The 23,431-nt window shown below is 38.6% G+C and overlaps 1 protein-coding gene across 1 annotated transcript; it reads left to right on the forward strand.

The window, feature by feature from the left end:
- The first annotated feature begins 32 nt into the window (after positions 1-32).
- Positions 33-15,932, forward strand: LOC149287360 (histone deacetylase 3). Its single transcript, XM_089492958.1, has 15 exons — positions 33-87; positions 1,222-1,304; positions 1,986-2,128; positions 3,624-3,705; positions 6,604-6,660; positions 6,773-6,828; positions 7,327-7,460; positions 8,530-8,610; positions 9,964-10,037; positions 10,149-10,213; positions 10,792-10,881; positions 13,501-13,559; positions 13,921-14,000; positions 14,954-15,111; positions 15,863-15,932. Exons 1-15 carry the CDS (start codon positions 33-35, stop codon positions 15,930-15,932), a joined length of 1,287 nt encoding a protein of 428 aa, XP_089349084.1.
- The last annotated feature ends 7,499 nt before the right edge of the window (positions 15,933-23,431 follow it).

The following is a 23,431-nucleotide window of genomic DNA, read 5'->3' on the forward strand; positions in this document are numbered from 1 at the left end:
GTGTTAGGAACTGGATTTCGGAAGCTTTCGCTATGGCTAAGACAGTTGCTTATTTTTATGATCCGGACGTGGGGAATTTTCACTATGGTAAGAATTGTTCTATAGAATGTATGGGCTTTGGGGTTCGTTGATTTTGAAAATATCTAAGGCTTTGAGCCATAATTTAGATCTAGGTGGGCGTCCAAGTGTGCAAAGGTTATAGCTCTACCGATATGCAGAGGCTGATGGAGGTATATATGTTTATGGTATAGATGTGGTAGATTTGGGGCACAATGGGTGTCCTAATGTGCAAGGATTGTTTAGGGCTTGAATGAATGATGTACAGATCTGCAAGGCTTCAGCTTGATAGGATGACGTTTGAGCCAGAGTGTGTAGATGTAAACCTGGTTTAGGGCTGAATTGGGGCTCAGATGTGCCCAACCCTAGATGATCTGTGTGGTCATGGCATGTATACTAGTACACAGCTTTAATATGCATAATGCCCGTCGTACGTTAGTGACGGCTACGAAATATGATACAAGCGCTTGATTGATTTGAAAATTAATCTGATGTGTCGCTTGCTCAATGTATGGTAACTGGTACCAGCAGGAAAGTAACTGGTGCTGGATTGGGTCTTTAATTGTTCTATTTTGTGTTGTATATTAGGTTTTCCTATATGTGACAGAATTGGGAGAGATAAGATTTGTGTAAGTTTAGTTTCTAGCATAATTTGTCAACGCTTTATTTTATGAAGGCAGATTTAAACACCTAATTTATAATCAGTACCGAAAAACTATAAACCAGTACCAGTTAATCACAATATAGTCCATTAGTACAAAGACATTTATCAGCGAGGCAAGCACTGCTTACGCCACTAATTCATCCCCCCAAATAACTGTCACTTTAACCACGGAGAACATGTTATAGAGGATTTACTTTGGCCTCTTGATGCTAAGAAATACTTAAGATATTTTACCTGTCACTCCTGTTGTTGAAGGTATGATCAGACGTAATTTTATCACGCTGAGGTCGCTCAACATGTTGGCTTACTGTGTTACCTATGGATTGTGGAGGTCCAACCCTGGATGCATGAAACGCATTTTGGAGACCCTGAATCATGTATAGCTAATGTGATGAGTTGAAATATATCTTCTTCCCTCCAATGTAATGTCTAGGGAGTAAACCTCTTTGTTGATGTCTAATAGCAGTCAGGGAAATAATATATGTTTCTCTCTCTTTCAGGCACCGGTCACCCTATGAAGCCTCACCGACTAGCTCTTACTCACAGCCTTGTTCTTCACTATGGGCTTTATAAGAAGATGATTGTAAGTTTTTTTAGTTTTTATTAGAATGATACTTTCTTTGGTACGTACCACCCAATGTTCACAAATTGCACTAGTTGCATCCTCCAGCTGTTGATAAGGACCATGTCCTCCATCAGCTTTTGGGTGGTCGAAACCGGTTGGTTATGCTAGCTGCGTTAGATACGTTCTCTAGACAAACCGTTCATGCATGGATTATGATAGTGTCCAGGAACATTCCTTCAAAGATGTATTGTTTGACTTTACCTAATCAAAGTGTTTTGATTTATTTCATTTTTTTGCCATTTGGATATGGCAAGTTTAGGAATATAAATGTAAAATTTGCTGTTAAAACATCCTAGAATACTTTTTGTTAGGGGTAGTTGAATTAAAAATAGGTATATTTTTATATTAAATAATATATTGTTGGGTTTTTGTAACACGCTGATCCATTGACTGATCTTTTCCATCCGGTTTGTAATGTTTGTATGCTTACAATGTAATGAGCCAAATTATGGTGTCTTGCATTTGCTGTATTTTGTTACTTTGTGTGTTGCGGATTGCAACTTTTTATCCATTCTAAAACATAATGGTTGTTCGTCATCCAAACAAAAGACATCAAAAGCCAACATGGTACAAAGATCTGCGTCCTGCTAGTTGTTGCCATTCAAAGTCAATACGTTTTTTAATTTTTTTTTATTTGAGGTTTTCAAGCCTTATCAGGCTTCTCAACATGATATGTGCCGCTTCCACTCCGAGGATTATATCGACTTCCTGCAGCGAGTGAGCCCCAATAACATGCAGGGTTTTACCAAGAGTCTGAATGCTTTTAATGTTGGTGACGACTGGTAAGTACTCGCTTTGTTGCTGCAATAGCAGATTCAACATTTTGTATTAATCAGGTATGGTACCACTTTTTGTCCCGTATATGTTCTGCATGCATTTAATGTGGCCAAAAGTATTTGGTAAGAGCCATTCTGGTCTTCCTGGTAAGCTTAGTGTCTCTTACCTGACATAGAAGCTGCAGCCTTGCAGCACAGTTGCCCTGATACAACTATTCTTGCCTCCAGTTGGCTGCTTTCCGAACATGCAAACACAAAGACCCCTGCCAGCGGGTTTGCTGAGCCCATGCTGGAGATGAGTATATGGCGGCAAGGAAACGTGTTCAGCCGCACACATCTCCTATGCGACGTTTAGCTAGGGGCTGGAGAAAAATGGCAACTACATATGGGGAGATGCTGCACCCCCCCTTCCCCTTGCATTTCCAATAGGGACAACACAAAAATTTCAAAAGCCCACAAAGCTATCATATGGATTAAAGTGCATGTGATGGATAGAGTTCTCTATAACATGTTTTCCTTCTTGCAAAAGAGTAGAGTAGAGAAGATCAGCAAATTCCTACCATATGCAATTGTATATTCCCTTCTCCGCAGGTGTACTATAATCACTTTTTTGTTCAGAGCAGTTATGTTGATTACAGACTTTATTTAATCCCTCTACTTTATTCTTCGCTATTTAAGTGGGAGAAAATGTGGTATTGGATTTTAGGACAGGATGAAACGGTGTGAAAATAATGTTGGGCATCACCAGCGTAATAAATGCTGCTATATAGTTTAAAATAGAAATTCAAAGACTGGACCCTTACGAAAAAATTACTGCAGTTTTTCTGAAGTAATACTGCTGTTTTTTGGACATGAAAAAACTGCAATACTGCACTTTTACTGCAGTATTACTGCACATTTACTGCACTTTTACTGCATTTGTACTTCACTGTACTGCAGTTTTACTGCAGTTATTTTTGTACGGAAGTACAAATGCAATAAAGCTGCAGTACATTGAATTACAACTGTAGGTTTGCAATATAAAAAAAAAAGTGCAGTAAATGTGCAGTACAGTGAAGTACAAATGCAGTACAACTGCAGTAAATGTGCAGTATTGCAGTTTTTTCATGTCCAAAAAACAGCAGTGTTACTTCAGAAAAACTGCAGTAATTTTTCGTAAGGGGATTCTACAGTCCCGTGCACTGTAAATAAATATTTTGCTAAAAAACGTGTATTAGAGACCAACCTTTTACGTATATCATGGGAGCAGCAAGCTCTTACTTCTGGGGGGTACTTATGTACTTATTTTTCCCTCTTTGTTACGATACTGATACCTTTTAGTAGAAGTTAGTGATAATATAGGCAGTATATTATATTATATATTATATATATTTTGTTAAGAGCTGTAAGATAACAGGGCCTTTTAAAAATAGCACTTTTTTGGTATTTATGTGGACAAACCATCACATTGGTGTCCAAGTGTCTTGAGTTTTCTCTCTCTCTTTTTCTTCTCTCTTTTCAGTCCTGTTTTTCCCGGCCTTTTTGAGTTCTGCTCACGTTATACCGGCGCCTCCCTACAAGGAGCAACGCAGCTAAACAATAAGGTACAGACGCTCTTCTTATTACTGGTGACTGAGAATGAGGTTACAGTAATTTTGTGATTTCTTTTTTTTTTTTTTTTTTTTTTTTTTTTATTTATCATAAACATTATTTTCAGCCTAGGCTAACCTTACTATCATATTATATTGGGTCTCCTGTATAGTGTGTTTTGCAGAATTTCATTTTATTATAAAAAAAAAATGTAATTCTTAAGCAGAACCCAAATCCTACATTTTACGCTTTCAGACACTAAATAAACCCGTGTAATGATGTTCAAATATTAAAATAAACAATATGTAGTTATTGGAAACGGGGACAGCAACAACCTTCTCTTTTTTGTTCCTTTTCATAAACTTTTCTGCGTTTATTAAGTTGCTGATAAATTTAAATATTTTCACCACAACTACACAATAACGAATCATAAGGTATGGGTGGTTTAATTAACCCCTTAACGTCCATTGCCGGGTCAGGCACGTCATGCAAAACGGTCACTTAACGACCTATGACGTGCCTGACACGTCATCAGACTTAAACAAGCTTAGAAAGTGATCAATGATCCCTTTCTAAGCTTAAACGGTGTTGCTGTAATGCCTCGATGTCGAGGCATTTAGCAACACCGAGATCGGCATGATGGGCCATGTCTGGCCCCTCCCCGGGGCGTCAACAGCCGCCATACATTGTATGGCGGCGGACGCCCGTTTTAAAAGCGTTTAGGAGGCGATCAACGATCACCTCCTAAACTTCAATGGTGTCGCTGGAATGCCTCGATCGGGAGGCATCCAGCGACACCAAACACTTACCTCTTGATGGACTGTGACCGCTCCGGAGAGCGGTCACAGCCGCAGCTGCACGCAGTCTTCACCATCCGCAAGATGGCGGCGGCCCGGGAAAAATAATAATAAAGTCGAAAAAGTTCGCTAGACAGTCTCCAGACCCTCTAGAGAACTCTGGCTCCACTTGCAGGTTGAATACAGGTACTGCATTCAACCATACAAGTCAATGGAGCCCAGCTTTCTAATCACTATGTGATTAGTAAAATATTTTAAAAAAAAAAGGAAAAAAAGAAAAAGCTTAAAAAAAACATGGTAACATTTAAAAATTATTATGCTTTAGAGGAACTATCCAGTTCCAGCAAAATGTAAAAAAAAAAAGTCCAAAAAGAGTAAAATAAATAAAATAAAAAAATAACGTTTATTATTATGAGCAAGTGCTAAAATTAGCGCTGTATCTTCCCAAAAATCCTGACGTGGAAAAATTTAAATAAAAGCATTTCAAATACCCAAGGGGTGTCTAATTTAAAAAAATTAATGGTTTGATGGGGTAAATTGGAGTGGCCGGGCTCAAAGATAGGGCATAGGCACAGACTGACCGAAATGGGGGAAAAAAAGCGCACTTCCAAAATGTGGCATTTTAACCTCAAACACCAGACAAGCCCATACATGTGGGGTATCACTGAACTCGGGAGATGTTCCTGAACACATATTAGGGTGTTGTTTGATAGTGACGTATACCTGGAGCTATACATTTATACCCAAAGTACAATTTGTGTGAAAAAAATTAAAAAAAAATACTACCACAAAGTGTGGCAAAGGCTGGTGGTAGAATCTGATGCATGGAAAGGGTTAAATACTACCATTTTAAGTACCTTGGGGTGTCTAGTTTTCAAAAATATATGGTTTTATGAGGTAAATTGTAGTGGCCAGGCTCAAAGATAGGGCATAAGCACAGACTGCCCAAAATAGGGGAAAAAAAAGCGCACTTCCCAAATGTGGCCTTTTAACCCCAAACAGCAGTCAAACCCATGCATGGGTGGTATCACTGTACTCGAGAGATGTTATTGAACACATATTAGGGTGTTGTTTGATAGTGACTTATACCTGGAGCTATAAATGTATACCCAAAGTACAATTTGTGTAAAAAAAAATACCAAAAAAATACTAACACAAAGTGTGGCAAAGGCTGGTGGTAGAATCTCATGCATGGAAAGGGTTAAAATACTAGCATTTGAAATACCTTGGGGTGTCTAGTTTTCAAAAATATATGATTTGATGGGGTAAATTGCATTGGCCGGCTTCAAAGATACCCGAAATGGCACATGGGGGAAAGAATTACCAGATTTGGAAAAAATGGTTTTGAAATAGCAAAACGCTACCTGTACTTAATGCTCCATAACGTGCAGAAAAAAGCAAAAAAACATAAAAACATTGGGTATTTCTAAACTCAGGACAAATAGTAGAATATATTTAGTAGGTTTTTTCATTAGCTTTTTTGGATGAGTAAAAGACTTTTGGGGTAAAAGTCAGAAAATGTGGGTTTTTTTTACATTTTTCATCATATTTTATTATTTTTTTTATGGGAAATTAGATAATATGATTAAAACAATGGTATCTGAAGAAAGCCCTTCTTGTCCTGAAAAAAACAACATATAATTTGTGTGGGTTCACTAAATGAGTGAAGAGAAAATTACATCTAAACACGAACACCGCAAAAGTGTTAAAACAGCCTCGGTCCCAATGGTACAAAAGGTAAAACACAGCCTGGTCCTTAAGGGGTTAATTGTGCTAGCAATGTTATACGCAATATTATTTCATTATTTCTTCTTCATTATTTTCTACATTCGTATTCACATTAACTGATATGTGCATTTTTGTAGAATATTGAATGCTTCAGATTCAGTGACTTAGTGTCCAGACTGTACTTATTAACAGTGACACTGCCAGTAATAGTTCTGTTACAAATATTAGAGGTTTTGGTGTCTTTGCTGTTAGTTTGTGCTGATTTCAGAGCCGGCCTGTAGACGGAAATGTCAGATAACTGTAATCGTTTTCCTATTGAACGGCTAAATGGCCTGTATGTATTCTAGCATTACACAATGACCTAAATATTCTTTATTTTTCACACAGATATGTGATATTGCAATTAATTGGGCTGGAGGGCTACACCATGCAAAAAAATTTGAGGTACGCATAAGCCGCAAATAATATATATATATATATAATATAAGTAAACACATTTGTCTATTTTGTAGTATTACCGGTATTACCGCATTGGTTCTTTTTCTTTTTCCTATAGGCATCCGGATTCTGCTACGTTAATGATATTGTTATTGGCATCTTGGAGCTTCTAAAGTAAGAACGTTACTTATTGAATAGCTGATAGCTACAGTATATTTACTATGTAGAAAAAAAAAAAATGGTCGCTCTGCTCAAAAGCACTCCCTGCTGGAGAATTCCATCTTGATTTTTATTATTCTCCCATATTTGTTACACGCACGCAGGTGATAGGAAATAATACACTTTAGAGTTTATTTCAGTTGTTCGCGTTGGCTGAAATCAGAGTCTTTATTTCCTTTACATTTTGCTCATGTATTTTATTTTTTGAGTGAGAATCTCTCGTAAAGCGGTATATCTTTTAAAGTCTTGGCATTCTGGCTACCAGAAGGAACACGCGTGTCGCTGAAAGACACGGATCAGTAAGGCAAATTATGCTTGCTTTACTGATCCTTGACAAGAAAACAAATTAACAGTACCGTGGTGTTTACTTCCTGTTCTCCCATCGACTAATGCAGCAAGTTGGGCTATAAACTAATAAGTAAATAAGCAAATAGTCTTGCTTTCTCCTTTCAGATATCACCCGCGTGTTCTCTATATAGACATAGATATACATCATGGAGATGGGGTTCAAGAAGCCTTCTACCTCACAGACAGAGTAATGACGGTATCATTTCACAAATACGGAAACTATTTTTTTCCTGGCACTGGTAAGTTTGAGTTTTCTCTGAATTGGAGTAACTTTTTATTTATTTTTTTACTTGACTTAGGCTTAGGGGCATTAGCAAGACTTGCTGCTATGAACACGTTTGTATTGAAGTGAATGTGTGGTGTACTTTACGGTTCAAAAGAAAATTAGGTTTCAGGAACCCAAAATACCCCGTATTAAGTTGTCTGTTATTTCAGCTAAGATACAGGTAGTGTTGTGTTGATTGATAATTGATACGATATATTATAATAGGGCTCGACACACTACTGGCGCCAGGTTGCCATGGAGACTAGAAGCCACTTCCTGTGCATCATGTTAAGAGTGTGTATTTTTATATACGTATAGTGTATGTATATATGCCAGTGTGTGCATGTTTGTGTGGTGTTGGCATGTGTTTTGTATGTTACATTATTTGCTGACATACCCTCATGCTAAAGCCATAGTTTGTGTATTAATGTATGGAGTGTAGAATGTTAGCGTGAGTGTTACCGTAAGATGTTTCTGAGCATAAGATGTTAGCGTGTGTGTTACTGTATGGTGTGTGTGTGTGTTTATAATAATGGTACAAGCTTGAGTCTTTACGGTGTAAAATACCCCTTGTCATGGAGGGGTTAACTGCAGTACTGCGAAAGGTGTGTTTTATGTCATATTACCCTATTAGGCATCCTTCAACTGCAGAACATGAAGTCATAAATTAAAATAAAATAAAAAAAGAAACAAAAAAGTTGTCTGGCTCCTAAATCCAAACCAAATTGTTGACTTCTGACTTGGAATCAGTATTATGCAACGTATATTTTATAAGGGAATTAGCTCCTCTTTTCGTGAACTTTTTTCTGACTAAGACTATGATAAAGTCTTAGTTGTTCTTATAGCCGAATTGATCCAAGAAATGGAGCCTTTCATTATACCCTTTGTTGGATACAAAGTCACATCAGCTCTTGTTACGTTTTTTATTTATCCATGTTCTTGTCCTTGATATAAATATTAGTTGTGTTCACCTACTGAAGTTCTATTTCGAATATTGCTTTTAGTTGATTGTGGTCGTGGATTTCTTTTTATGTTTTCCCCAGGTGACATGTACGAGGTTGGAGCTGAAAGTGGAAGATATTATTGCCTCAATGTTCCGTTGCGGGATGGCATAGATGATCAGAGTGAGCTATTGGTTCGCTCATGAGTATGAGTGATTTTACTCTTGTTTGATAAACGTTGATCCTAATTAACACTTTGTCTGTAAATGTAATAAACCTTAATTTGATAGTTGGAGGGCCATGAAGCCATCTCTTTTGGTGCATCATGCATAACTACCTTGAATAAGGTTATGATGGGTTATGGAACTGATATATAATTTATTTATACGATAACCCAACATACGAAAAAGCTGGAGAAAACTGACCTTCCACCTAGACAATAAGAACAAGTTATAGAGAAGTGTTAAAGTAATTTTCTATAGGCAATAATGTTGCTACCTACAAGGTGACTTCAGCATGCAAGATTGGGTGACATGACAAAATGTTTAACTAAGGCTAGGTTTCCACTTGGGTTTTTTTTTTGCAAAAATGCCCATAATAACGCCAATTCAGCCAGATGTTAGCTGTTCTTCAATAGGAAATCCCACAATGCCATCTCCACTTGGCGTTTTTCTGTTTGGCGTTTTTTCAGTCCTCTTTGGCGTTTTTCTGCTTTTTTGGGCTCTTTGGCAGTTTTTCAAAATCGCAGCATGTTGGCACTCTGGCGTTTTTTTGCAAGGAAATCTTGGCGTTTTGTCTCCAATAGAAGTCTATGGAAGAGAAAAAACACCATGAAAAAGCCATGTGGGTTTTGCCTTGGCGTTTTTTTATGGCGTTTTTTCCCACAGTTACAATGCAGGGGATGGACCCAGTATCTGTGTGTCCTACGAGAAATAGGCTGGAAACAAACAGTTTCACACAAAACAAAGTTCATATTGAATTTTACACCATTTGGAACAAACATGCCATTACAAACAAACCAACGGGATCCTGCCTGCCAAAAGCAACAGCAAACAATTTGCACCATCATTTGGGGCCAATCTTCCTAGAGGAGCAGACATTCGGAATAAAGCATGCCTTACAAACCACAGAAAAGAGACAAAAGGGTCCGCCGGGGCGTTTAAGTAGAACTCTACCAAGGAAATGACACCGGGAGGGGGCAGATACTTGCCATTTATCCTAATCCCTTTTAGCTGGGTGAAAATTCCAACGTGTAAAGGCTGGAAAAACTGCCTAAGGTCAAAAAAGCAATTTCCACAGAAAGGCTAAAACGCCAGAAAAAACTCCCGAAAAAAACGCCAAAACGCAGGTAAATGCAGTGGCAGTTTTCTTGGCGTTTTTCATCAAGAAAATAACGCAGGACAAAAACCCAAGTGGAAACCTAGCCTAATTGGGACAGATTTTATTAGATCTAATCATAATACACTTTTCTGTTTTCCCCAATAGTAAAGAAAAAGTCCTTATGCAGAGCTTGTGGTTATTTTTTCCCCCATATAGGTTATAGACATCTCTTTCAGCCCGTTATTAAACAAGTGGTAGATTTCTATCAACCCACCTGCATCGTTTTACAGGTAAAACATGTGTATTACACTATTTCTTTGGCATACATATTTACTACTAAGTGTACTAAAGAATAGAAATACCATAATATTTAGATCTTCCTGTATTTTTTTCCCCCCCAGTGTGGAGCTGACTCCCTTGGCTGTGATCGTTTAGGTTGCTTCAACTTGAGTATTAGGGGTCATGGGTAAGATACAATCCTAATTCTTACACTAGATAGATTATTAAAAGTATCAAACAAGCTTTTGAGTATAGTAAGTGGTTGTATAACCGTTCCTTAGAAACATGTATAATCACGAAAAATGGCCACGCTAGATGGGCCGAATAGTTCTTGTCTGCCGTCAAATTATATGTTTCTCTGTAATATCATGAATTGTATTTTTCTGCCTCTGCTCTAGGTGGTGTTTAAATTGCCAGGAGTCACTGGTTCCTTTTTGGCACAATGTGAAAAAAATCCAAATTATGTACATTCTGGATATATCTACACATATAATGTGTGTATTTAAGAAAAATCCTTTTCTTGACATTTTTCCTATAATAAATCACTTTGTACTGATTGTGTAGAAAGAAACATTGTGATGTTCTTAATGTGCCTTGTGATGAAATAGACTAGAGTGGTTTTCTACTGTTAGTTGGTCCCCATCACTTGTTTTAACTAACCAAAGGATGTTCGGGCATTTATGTAGATATCTTATTTACAGGAGATTAGGATAAATCTTTCTTATAATGTTTATACGTTCACTTATCGTCTCAATCCTACCCTAGGGATTGTGTTCAATATGTGAAGAGCTTTAACATACCTTTACTGGTGCTTGGAGGCGGTGGCTACACTGTGCGCAATGTGGCAAGGTGCTGGTGAGTAAATGACCTGATCTAGAAGATGTAATCACTTTTTATATAACTTAAAAAAAAACACCTTTAATTAATATAAAATTAATCAGATTTTAACTGATTTTATGTTGTGTTCTCTAACACCATATAACATAAATAAAAGATTTGTAATGCGGATATTCCCCACTTCCCTAATTTGCTTCTCTATAAACATTTTCAAAGCTTTCTATCCCTTTGTAATTAGTGTAGAAAGCAGAGAATAGGGTAGTGGTTTATAGAAATGCCTGAACATGGGCAGTGTTGGGCTGTGTATGAATTCCTAAAGAACTGGACGTTATGTATGATGTCATATTCACATAGACTAAGGGCTGGGTAAATCATTTATCATTAAGACATAACTGCCTTGAAAGTGTAGTAAATGTTACGTTTTGATGTTTAATTTGGTAACTGAGTTATTCACTGCCCTCGTCTTGACTGTAAATATTCATGAAATGAGTCCCGTTGGTGTGCATGAAACGGACAAAAACAGCTTCCCTATGGGAGCCATAAACTCTTTATAAAATACAGACAGGTTGTTGCACACTAATCACTTAAAAACAACAAATTTGGAATTTTCAAAGACAGACCTCTTGGCTTCTTGGTAAATTTTTAATAATAGCGTACTGGTTATCTTTATTTCTGTAGGTGCTATACTGGGCTGATGCTACCTGTTCTTACTACGTTTGTCTACTGACACACCAAACATAAGAAGATATATATATATATATATATATATATATATATATATATAATTTATACTCAAAGTACGGTGAAACTGTCCCCAAATATGTATATCTACTGTCTGGAGCGATATTTGCAAATAGAAGATTTCGTGAGCTGTAGCGCTAGATCTACATACGGAAGGGTCATTGAAGAAGCTTTACTTTACAGCTGTTAAACAAGATGTGAATCAAAAGGAACCACCTAACATTTAAATAACATATAAGGCCTGTGAATTGGTAGACAATATTTTAAAAGTACCTGGAACATTCATACTATTTTGTAGCTGTTATAATAAATCTATTGGATAACTTGTATAAATTGTTTTAAATATAAAATTTCCGCTTAACTCTAAAATATGCATGGTTTTGCATGTCTGCTGTATTTAGCCGGTGTCATTTCAGACTCTTTATGGGTATTAGGCTGCTGGCTACATAGGTAGTCCATTGTTAAGGATTTATGTAAACAGACTAATGAAGCTTATCCTAATGCTTTGGAAACCATTCCAGCAGAAGACTTAAACGATTTAGCGGACGGTTTAAATTCTTTAGTTCCAACCCTGTGTAAGGTCAGTGAGAAATGACATACCGATAATATAGCTCTTTAACTTGTGGGCAAGTCTAGCCTATGTGGATGGATTAGCCTACAACATTACAGCGTGCGGATTTACAAGGACTAATATGTATGGAAAGTTCTAGTGAATAAATACTACGGCGGTGCATGTATGCTCCCTATGACATCATTCCACTAGGGTGACCACATTTTTTTTTTCTGCCATTCAGGGACACACTATGAAGCAGATTAGATTACACACATAGGTGTGTGTGTGTGTGTGTATATATATATATAATATATACACATACATATGATGTATATACTGAATCACATATGCACACTGTCACATACACATAAAATACATTTTATATTGTATACGTATATATATCTCACATACACCGTGATTCACATACTATACATAGTATATATACTCTATATTAATTATTAAGAAGCCTTGGAAACCATGTTGATTTAATTTATTAATATACATACTCATTACAGATATGAGTAGATATAGATTGTTAACCCCTCTAATATCGGGCATGAGTAGATTCAGAGAATTAACTCCCCTGTTACCAGACATTACACACGCAGTCGCACACACAGAGTCAAACACAGATACCTGGTGCTGCCTGCAGCTTACTCTGAGTTGGTGTGAAGGCGGGACTCAGCCTATCAGGAGAGGCTTCTGAACTCTCAGGCAATCAATAGAGTTGACAAGTCTCTCCTGATTGGATGAGACCTCCTTCACTCAGACTCCTCATTGCGGGACTGTCCTGGGCAATCCAGACCATGTGGTCACCCTAATTCCGACTCTAAAGTTACTCAGTAAATTCCCATTTAATTTATAGAACATGACTTATTTGCAGTGAGATAAATTTAGTCCATTGTGTTTCTTTGAGGTATAGATCCTAAAGCAATGAACCAATCAGAGTACTGGTATTGGTTATGAATGAATGGCTCCTGAGCCTGGTGAGCACAGCCAATCACTGAATCTAACGATCTCCTGGCTACTGTTCTGAAATTTACATTGCCCCATCCGTAACTGAGGAATACAGCAGTAAGAAGACAGTGTTGTAACATCGTATATACACACAAATTGTTTTATAGGTTGACGGATATTTGTCATATTGCGGGTTTTGCCTACTAAAGTGGTACAGGCCAATAAGGTGAGGGAATTTAAAGATGCTTGGGATGGGCATAACGCTGCACTGCATCCAGGACGGGACCACGCATTTACATCGGGGGAAAAACGGGCAGACTGGATTGGGGTGAATGGCGTCAAATTCTGTGTTTCTATGAATAAAAATCTGTTCGTTTGCATTTCAGGACGTATGAAACATCGCTGCTGGTTGATGAGACGATCAGTGAAGAACTTCCATATAGTGGTATGTTAAGATTTGTATAGGCAGATAACTGCCTTGGTAAAGAACCCATTCCTCATTGCAATGCCTCCTCTAGATTTTGAGCCCAACACAACAGGTGACATGGTGGAATAAGCGGTCGTGCCCTAGTTATTTCTCTTCTCTAGCGTAAACTGATGCCAAGGCTTTAACACAGAAAATGAATCTTAACAACGCAATGCTGCACCAAAGAAGTCAAATTGGGACCTTATACTAGCTGTTCAGATGATGCACAAGGAAACGGCATGTGGCTTGGTCCTTCTAAAGAGTCGCCCATACGCCAACTCAAATCTCTACTCTCGCAACTTGAAATAATCGGGAATTGTGTAATGTTCTCACTTTCTAGAATACTTTGAATACTTTGCGCCGGATTTCACCCTGCACCCTGATGTCAGTACGCGAATTGAAAATCAAAACTCCAGGCAGGTACGAAATCCGGAACTGTGACAAAATACCCAATCCTGTTATTGTTTCTTATTGTGGAACTTATCGACATTAAAGCTTACGATGTCACTGGTGTGTAAAAGCAACTGTTCACTAAAAATGTGATGGGAACTTATACAGTTTAATAAAAGGAATGGAGCACTCTAGTGATGAAGAAAGGTTAACAAATGTAAATCTGTTTAGTTTAGGAAAACAGCGCCTCAGAGGGGATATGATAGCATTATATAAATATATTCGGGGCCAATACAAACCATTGTGTGGAAATCTGTTCATAAACAGGACTATGCATAGGACACGTGGTCATGCGTTTAGACTGGAAGAAAGGAGATTTAGTCTAAAGCAGAGGAAAGGACAATAAGGATGTGGAATTCTCTGCCGGCAGAGGTAGTTTTATCGGAGTCTGTACAGACGTTTAAACTGCAACTGGATGGATACTTGGAAAAACATAATATTCGGGGATATAATCTTTAGTTATGGGGAAACAGCTTATTGATCCAAGGAGAAATCTGACTGCCGTTTTGGGGTCAAGAAGAAATTTTTTCCCTGGTTAGTGCAAAATTGGATCAACAGCAACAAATTAACAGATATAAGAAAGGCCTATAGAACTATGTAACTATCTAACCAAGTTCCCAAAGACAAGCACAAGTAGTCAGGACTTCGTAACCCTTCGGAATGCCTTGCTAGATTGTGAGGAGCAGCCAGCTTGTTCTTCTTAACAGAACAGGTTTATTTATGACGATTGTGTGACGATTGACACTGTAGCAGCTCCGTAGGTTTTCACTTTTGATCCTTGATGAGCAATTCTTTTATATTGTTTGTTTTTGTTTGATGAAACTGTTCCTTTTACTTAGTAATAACTTAATACTCGATCTTGGTCATTTTTTCAGTTAGAGTTGTAACAATGTTCTGCGTTTTTTTTTTTTTCCCTCTTGCAGTATTTAGACCAAATCAGACAGACTATTTTTGAAAACCTGAAGATGTTGAATCACGCGCCAAGCGTACAGATCCACGACGTCCCATCCGACTTGTTGAGCTATGACCGCACAGATGAGCCAGATCCTGAAGACAGGGGTGCAGAGGACAACTATAGCAGGCAAGTGCATTGGCTACCATTACTTGTTGACGTTTCCAGATGGTTTTCCTTCCATGCGTTTGCAGGGGCAGGTAAAAATGGTATAATGTTTAATCAGGGGCATATGAGGGTATAAGTGTCCTTAATTTCACCATTACATTTAATAGCAAAATGGCTTGTACGGTGCATAAGTGAAACATCCGTGATCAGGTGCATTTTCAATTGTAGGTCATTAAAATAATTTAGTGTTCATTTTTTGTTTAAAATATTCACATTTTCGTGTGGGAATATTTTTTTTATTGGGTAGATTGATTCACTTACCTTTGTAGTCGAATGGAGAGTAGCTGATTATTTTAACTCCCTGGCTTCACTGTCCAGCCTGAAAAACCAACCCTTCTGAGCTTCTCCTGGTGGGGTGTTTTGACCCCGCATAATGCGTCCAAACAATATTCTCACCTCTTCCTTTTTACTTTTTTATTTTCTCTGTTTTTAAGGAGTAACCTTACATGCTCCTATATCGGCAGGCAAAGTTTTGCCTCAAAAATGAAATCTCGCTCTCCGCTGCAAGGCAATCAGATTGTCCCTGTTTCCTTGGGTTTACTTGCCCGCGGTGTCTTTGTGTTACAAACTTCTTGTACGTTTTCTGTTACTTTGTCTCGGCAAGTTCATACTCCAAGTACCGCATAGAAAGATTCAATTATCCCTGAATATGCTCCTTTTGTTAACAGAATTGTCTCCTCTTAACGTGCTTTTTATTTTGAACTATTTTTAGGCCAGAAGCCTCAAATGAATTTTATGACGGTGACCATGACAATGACAAAGAAAGTGATGTTGAAATATGAATGGGAAATCCTATCTCCGCATTGTCTACATCCCTGTGTTTCGGAGTCATATGTTCGCGGAGATTGTGACAACCTCGATTTTTATTCTTTTATTTTCTTCTTCATGTCCTGCTTCCAATGAAGACCTTAATAATTTCATACAAGATTACCTCTCCTTGTCTTTTGCCTTTGTTTCTGTACGTTGGACACAAGAATTTCCCATTCTGCAACGTTCACAGTGGATGAAAATGTATACATAGACAGTTCGAATCTTTACATTCAAGCATGGTAGTCTCTTTCTGGACAAAACAAGTTGTATTGTTTTGCTTTGAAGATGTTGGCTTTGTAAGAACCCGAGCATTGCTGCTTGAGCAATCACCGAGTCGTTAAAGCACTAGCATTTTCCGATGATGATGATGACATGGATGATAATTGTGTTTTCCATTATTGCCATTTGGAGAACATGTTCTTGTAGTTATTTCAGTAGAAAAGGTTACAGCCATTCCTAAAGTACAATATGCCTTTTTTTTTCCCCCTCAAGTTTTTATTTCCTTCCTTTACTCCATTTTGAGGAATAGGGATTTTTAATAGCATGATCCTTTCTAAGCTCTTCTACATGGACACAAACCATTAGCACCGACATTGCCACCCTTGTATGTATTACCTCGGAACACCTCCAAAAACATACGTCAACACTCCTCACGTTGCAAAAATAATAGAGAACATAAACAATTACTTCCGCTTTATTAATCGTACCTCTGCTTGCAGTAATCGGTCTGGATTTAACACCAAATCGATCAACTTGCTGCCCAAGAAGACGGATGCTACTCTTACAGGGAAAGCAAAATAACATTACAAATTCACTAAAATTGAAGGTTTTTACTTAAAGGGGGAACTGCAGCCACTTTTTTATCACTAGTACCAGATTAATAATGCATTTAAAAAAAATAAAATTAAATACTGTGCTGCTTTCATTGTTTTCAGCTGCATATTAGCCATTCGTATGTGTTATCCTAACCCAGTGTACAAGACAAACACCCTGACTCCTTATGTTGTCTGGTAAACAATAAGCTAATGGAAGTCTGTGGAGTAACGGACCTTATTAGCATTGCCATAAAGAAACCCCTCAATGTGGTGATTGTGCATGGGAATCACAAAGGACGTTAATCGGTATAATAACGGGTAGCGTAATGGCTCGGTGGATCGTTGGAGCTATGAACTATCCACCGATTAAAAGGCAGTGGATATAATTGAGGCTGAAACAGATCTAATTATTACCATTCTTTTTAACTAGTTATCCTTTTGGTTTATTGTCCCTTGATATTTAGTGTCCAAGCGTTTGTGTCTCGAATATTTCCCAAGTTGAAGCTTGAATTATATATATATATATATATATATATATATATAGTCACATCAACAGCAGCCTTGCTGAGTTTACTACCTACTTTTGTGAGGTTTTATGGGGGGAAAAAAAAATACTTGGTATTATGGTTACAATGTAATACTGTTTAACCTGATTTCACCTAGAATTAGTTTTCTTTCTGTGAAATAGCAAAACAAATGTCTTTTTAATGTAAAATTGTTTTTGTTATATTTTTAAATAAAAAAAAATTAACCGGTACTATTTGCATTCCTTTTTTAAAATTGCTTTGTGTGTAAAGTATATAAGTGCTGTATTATAGCATAAGCTTACTTAGTTGGTTCTTCTTTTCTTTTTCCTCCCAACAAAAGGAGGATCTTAGTAGACTGGACACAGAGTTACTGATCCTTTTAGGCCACCGTAACATATTCATAGAAGGATAATAGAAACAAGACGTTGGTCTGGACAGCTGTGAGCAGTAACAGTTGTTGGGACTGTTCGGGCAACTTTGGGACCACTGGCAACTACATGTGTGAACACAGATGTATATCGTATACTTGGTGTTTTGCACGAGCGCGACTTTGGTACCAAGAGCAGGATGGAGTTACCAGCTGCTTTTATACTCCATAAACGTGAAAAAAGGTGAACTGAGTAGAAGAGGAGTAGACATACACTGGAATGCCATAGACTTGAACCAAAAACATTTTGGACACTTTTTTTGTTTCGATTTTGGTCCATTTGGTTTAAGGCAATGAATTTCCTGCCCTTTTGGTTTAGGACGAATTTCCGAGCAATTTCTGATTTGGAAATCAAATTCATTGTCGTTCATTCACTCATAAACTCTCTCTCTCTCTCTCTCTCTCTCTACCTTCCCCAACAATCGCTTCCATGTCTCCCCTTCTCCGTCTCCTTATTTGCAGCTCCTCCTCTTGTTGTTCTTCTTTGTCTCTCCGCTGCTCCTCGCTCTCCCCTATATACTTCTGCAACAGGGCGGAGCCTCGGCACACACCCTGTCTCCTGATTGAAGGAATGTGGGAGAGGCAGTCCCCTTGTTGTGCGCTGAGGCTCCGCCCAGTTGCGGATCGACTACTCCATGCCAGAATAATGCAGACGGATCCCTGGAGAAAGAGGTGTGTTTCTTTTTTTTAATATATACATTAGCTAAGGAGGTCCTTGTCCTCCAGATCTTATATACTAGTGACTCCTTGACATGGCCCCCAGGGGTGTTTACTATATTAATATGAACACGCATCTGTCATATCCAAATACTTTCTTTTAGTAGGTACTTTTAAATCCCTTTAATAATGATGTCCTGATAGCTTTAGTATTATGAAGAAGAAATTTAACCTAGGAGAGGTGAACCATTTGTGCGATTTTCTCAGAAAAATACATGTGAAATTATGGGGTGGAATTTACATATTAAATAAAACTCCAAAGGATGAAGATTCCATTAAATTATTGCTAGTAATAAAGTAATACATTATGCTTTTGGATCCAGTGAGAAACCAGATTGCCATTTTGGAGGCAAGAAGGATCGCTTCAATGGATCAACGGTGCAGTTGAAATTTATGGATTTATGTCTTTTCAACCTAAATGGTTGCTATTTTGAGAATATTGATACTAAGAGCCAAATATGAAAATATAAGATGAAGGGAGCTATTGGGAAAAAAAGTTGTTTATCTTGATGTTTCATCTGAGGTCCCAAAGCTTATGCAAATTTACATCTTTTTTCTGTTGTCCCAATAAAAGGTATCAACTTAGACTAAAGACAAACACTCAAGACTTGTGTGCTGATCAGCAGCATGTGACGTTTGTTTTTGTCATGGGGTGGCCACCCTAGCTACATATCTGATATGATGCTCAGCCCCAAAAAGTTAGACAGGTATAAGATTTCGATATGTATTACTAATCTCCTCCGGCAGAGGGCGACATTGCAGCTCACAGGACTGATGAGCACACCCACAAGACCAAACCTATGATTCCCTTTATTACATTCCAATGGGTGTTCTTAGTTTGCATCCCAAACACGCGCAAGCATTCCAAAGCCAATAAAAAAAAACCCCCAAATAAAACATTAAATAATGTCACAAGCAAAAGGAATGCCTATTACAAAAGAAAGGCACCTCTTTCAGGCACCCCTATGATAGAATAGTTTCTCCCGAACCCGGAAGTGGCGAGGAAGAAGTTATTTCAAAGTGCAGGTTTTGCCCTTTCTTCCGCCCGTAGATTTGAATGGGATCGCCTGTTGCGCGCGTTCTCATGAATATGCAGATATTATGCTAATGAGACGAGCGAAGCCGTGTGTGTAAGGGAGTGTGGAAGGTTTGTGAAGGGGACACAGCCGTGTCACAGAGACCTTTAGGGCCCGGAGTAAAGCGACACCCGGCGGGGCCAGTGTCTTCCACCTCTCGGAGGGCAACTAGAGCACTGTCAGTAGGTGCAAAGAGACAGGAGAAACCGGAGAATTCACCCGCTTCGCGAGCCAGGGCGGCGGGTGCCATACTGTACTTCTGTGTCTTGGCAGCCAGGCCCTGGGAGGAGAAGCCGGTGTGGTGTGTGTGTGAGACGGCGGCATGGATCCGCCAGCCGGGGGAGGAGGAGGTGGATATGGAGGGGACCCTCAAGTACACTACAAGAGTACGAAAGAGAAGAAAAAACTGAAGAACCAGGAAGAAGGAGGAGATGGAAAGTCCAAAAAATTTGTAAGTGTGGGAGCCCCATGGCCCTGGGAGCAGGGGTGCGGGGAAAGGCCACTGCCTCCTCAGGCCACCGTGCAGGGCGGGACAGTCGGGGATGATGGGATTTATAGTCAGACTGGCCCTGATTCAGGTTTAACCAGGAAGCCCCTGCACCGGCATGACTTATTCTCTGTGCCAGAGGGGTTACTCACTTTAAAGACACTATTTTTTTCCAGTAGGTTTCAAAATCTGAACTGTTTTCCCAGCCAACTGGTCATAGATTCTTACAGGATCAAAAAAATGGGGGGGGGTTTAAACATAAATGACATCGTTGTTTGTGGTCCCTCGTTTAAGACAGGGCAGCGGGGTCTATTCACTAAAAGGAGAGCTCTCTTACATCATTAAGAAGGGCCAACACGGCCAGCATGAAGGCCGACCCTTTATAATGAATAATTATTAATGTGTAAGCAGGCGTAGAAGAAATATATCTTTAACTATACATTATACTATGTATTGTGGTAATGCTATCATGTCACTGGTTTTAATACTCACAAAAGAGTTGTTACTGTTTGTGAATTGCAAGAAGAAAGCTGATACAATGTATGATATTTATGTTATATATTTATATATTTTATATGTCTTCTTCAGAAGTTTGGTAGTAGTTGACAGGTGCACCTCAAATATTAGTTTGGATGAATAGCGTACCCCCTTAAGGAATATGATGGTTTTGGCGATGCTGAACCCTGAAAGATATGGGGGAAAATAAATAATTATTGGTAAATAAGTGTCGTCTTTTTTTTCTCTTGATAAAAAGGATTTATGCCGGCGAATACTGTATTTCAACACAGAATCTGCCATCGGATTGTAAGCTTGTGAGCCGGGTCCTCTCTACTTAATGTGTCGGTCTGTCTTAGGCTGTCAGACCCTTTGAATAATATGGATTGTAAGAAGCGCTGCGGAAATTGTCGGCGCTATATAATAATAAGCGAATAATAATAATAATCAGATGCAGGCTGTTTGGCCCCATCTAGCCTTCGAGTTGCATCTTAAACTCTGGCTGAAAAGTTTCTAGGACACTTTTTGCGTAAACTGTGTGAAGCGATGAAGTATGCCGAATGTACTTTGGTCATTTTGATCATTTGTGTTTTCTTCTCGTAGACTAGGCCGTAGGCCAGAAGCAAGCTGCAGCGGTAGTGTTAGATCCCGCAGCAGTGAATGGCTAGGGCATTTCTGGTTCTCACTAATGTTTCTTCCTCTGTTCCAATGCTATATTTCGATTATTCTACATTTATAGTAAGCCAACGTGTTATGTAAATCTGTTATAAGAGTATAGCAGATGCTTATGGTTATTAAAACATTGTATGGTGACTCAACCTTCTGAAGAAAGAGAAGAAGAAGGCCCTGCTTGTAAGATCTTGTGGTGTAGAAGGTTAGTAAAGAGTTTACGCAAGGAACTTGTTGTTCCAGTTTCTTGCAGGTCCTGTAGTCGAAGATTCTCCTTGTGCTTTTGAGTGTTGACAAAGCTGCCCGGCCTGTTTATTGGATTCCTTGTGCAGAATTGTGTCGGTCAATCTTTAGCGTAGCGCTGCACCCTGCTAAAAAGTTGCCGGATTACCTGCGTAAATCGCGTAAAATGTTTTTGTACGCCGGTGTGTAGATGAAAATGGTCGTATAGATATTAAAAATGGAATACAAATGTGTGACAGCTCTGTTCCTCACAGCATTGACTTCAGGTTTATTGGGGTAGGACAAGGTGCCCGCTCCAATTTTGAAGAGACCTCATTTGGAAACCAGCGTGGGTTCATCTTGTAGGTCGTCTCTGAATGCTGTAAGGATCCTTGATAGGTCCTTCCTGAGAAAGCTCTACAGAATGACCAGGAATCATGTTGGGGGCTTTTAGAAGGCAGCACGGATGTTAGTAGGGGTACCTTGAGGATAGTAGGAAAGCATGTGGCCTATACATTAGGGAGCACAGAGAAGTTTAAGAAGCCGCACATGAGGTCCTGTTGGAAACCTAAAGTAAACATTAGGGAAGCGGTAGGGATGTGTGTCGGGAATCCCTTCAGGGAACATTGGAGGAGGTTTGTTGGAGGCTAAATTGTAAATTTCTATCCAATACAATCATTCATCCAATGTTCCTGCTTACCTCATAGTCATGGGGACTGTATGCGCTCATGTGTCATATGATCACTAACGTTAGGAAAACGTAAGTGCTGCCTCGGGTTCTTTTGTACGTCTTTATTATACAAATTAAAGTGTCCCAAAACAAGTTAAAACAAACATGTTTTTTAATGTTTCGTTTTGGTACACTGTTTTAATATCCTATTTCTTTGTGCTTGAGTGCATCTGGTAAGAGATATTTAGGCACATGTATGTCAACCTACACCCTAAATGCTACTTTTTGAGTTATTGTGTGTAAATATTCCAGCAAGTCATCAGCGGCTGGTTTGCCTGAGGCCGAATTCTGTAAAATTGTGACAAAAGATTAAAGAGTGAGATTAAACTGCTGTCAGGGCCGGAATGTGCAAGAAAAACCAAAAATCTTCCAGAATGCAGGACTGTATGTAGACTACTCGAAGTGTCTGATGGCCTTTCCTCTGGGTTTTGGACATAATACCGAACCTGCAATATAATACATTTTAGACCTACTTTGCTCAATCTTGCCTCGCGCCACTGAGCTTCGCTTCAGATTATGGCGTCGTCCATGCATGCCATGCTAATCTTAAAACACTTTATAAAGCATATCTTTGCCGTCCTTTTATGTCTGCTTCACAGTACATGTTACCAATGGTTGCATTAAATGGAGTTTCCCACCATTTTTATTACTGGTATGAAATTCAAGAACTAGCATTAAATATTATAATCGTAAAATTATTTTTATTCATGTTTTTTTGGGTAATATAATGTTTTCATGCAGCTGCAAATTAGCCTTTTATATGTTTAGTCACTAGTAATGGCTCCGTGTCTTCTCCTCTAGGGGGGCGATTCTGTTGGGCTTTGCTTTTTAGTTTGGTTGATATTCAGAGCGCCCACCTGAAAAGACTGGACTGCAGGTAGCCAGCTTGCCACCTGTGACTTTTACCAAATGTCTCCCCGTGGGATCAGGTTTAAGGAATTCCTAATAAAACTTGACACTGTTTAACTTGGACAGTGTGAAATAAGATATGCAAGAAATGACTGGCTTACAGCCCGGTGTTTAATACTGTTCTAGTTTCCTTACGAAATGATGAACTGAATTTACTGCAGAAATGTTATCTTTACCTTCAAACAACAGAAATAAGTTTTGCAAGAGTTACATTCGCTCAAAATACAGGAAGCCCTCATTTTACAGCGATATAACTTGCAACATTTAAACCACCATACCTCTACTTCAGACCTCATCTGATCATGATAGACTTGCATTCACATCATATTACCTATGATTAAAAGCCCATTAGGACGTACCAGTACGTCTTGAATTTTACATGGGAGATGAGGATGTC

Source organism: Sceloporus occidentalis, unplaced genomic scaffold (assembly GCF_023333645.1).
Source record: "Sceloporus occidentalis isolate IW3139 unplaced genomic scaffold, rSceOcc1.0.p SCAF_62, whole genome shotgun sequence".
NCBI classification, from domain to species: Eukaryota; Metazoa; Chordata; class Lepidosauria; order Squamata; family Phrynosomatidae; genus Sceloporus; species Sceloporus occidentalis.

What these genes read in the sequence shown, in the direction of transcription:
- LOC149287360 (XM_089492958.1), top strand. Translation starts at nt 33, where the DNA reads ATGGCTAAGACAGTTGCTTATTTTTATGATCCGGACGTGGGGAATTTT. An exon ending in GGCTTTATAAGAAGATGATT is followed by an intron (nt 1,305 to 1,985) that starts GTAAGTTTTTTT and finishes TTTTTATTTGAG; the next exon opens with GTTTTCAAGCCTTATCAGGC. An exon ending in CTATTTTTTTCCTGGCACTG is followed by an intron (nt 7,461 to 8,529) that starts GTAAGTTTGAGT and finishes TGTTTTCCCCAG; the next exon opens with GTGACATGTACGAGGTTGGA.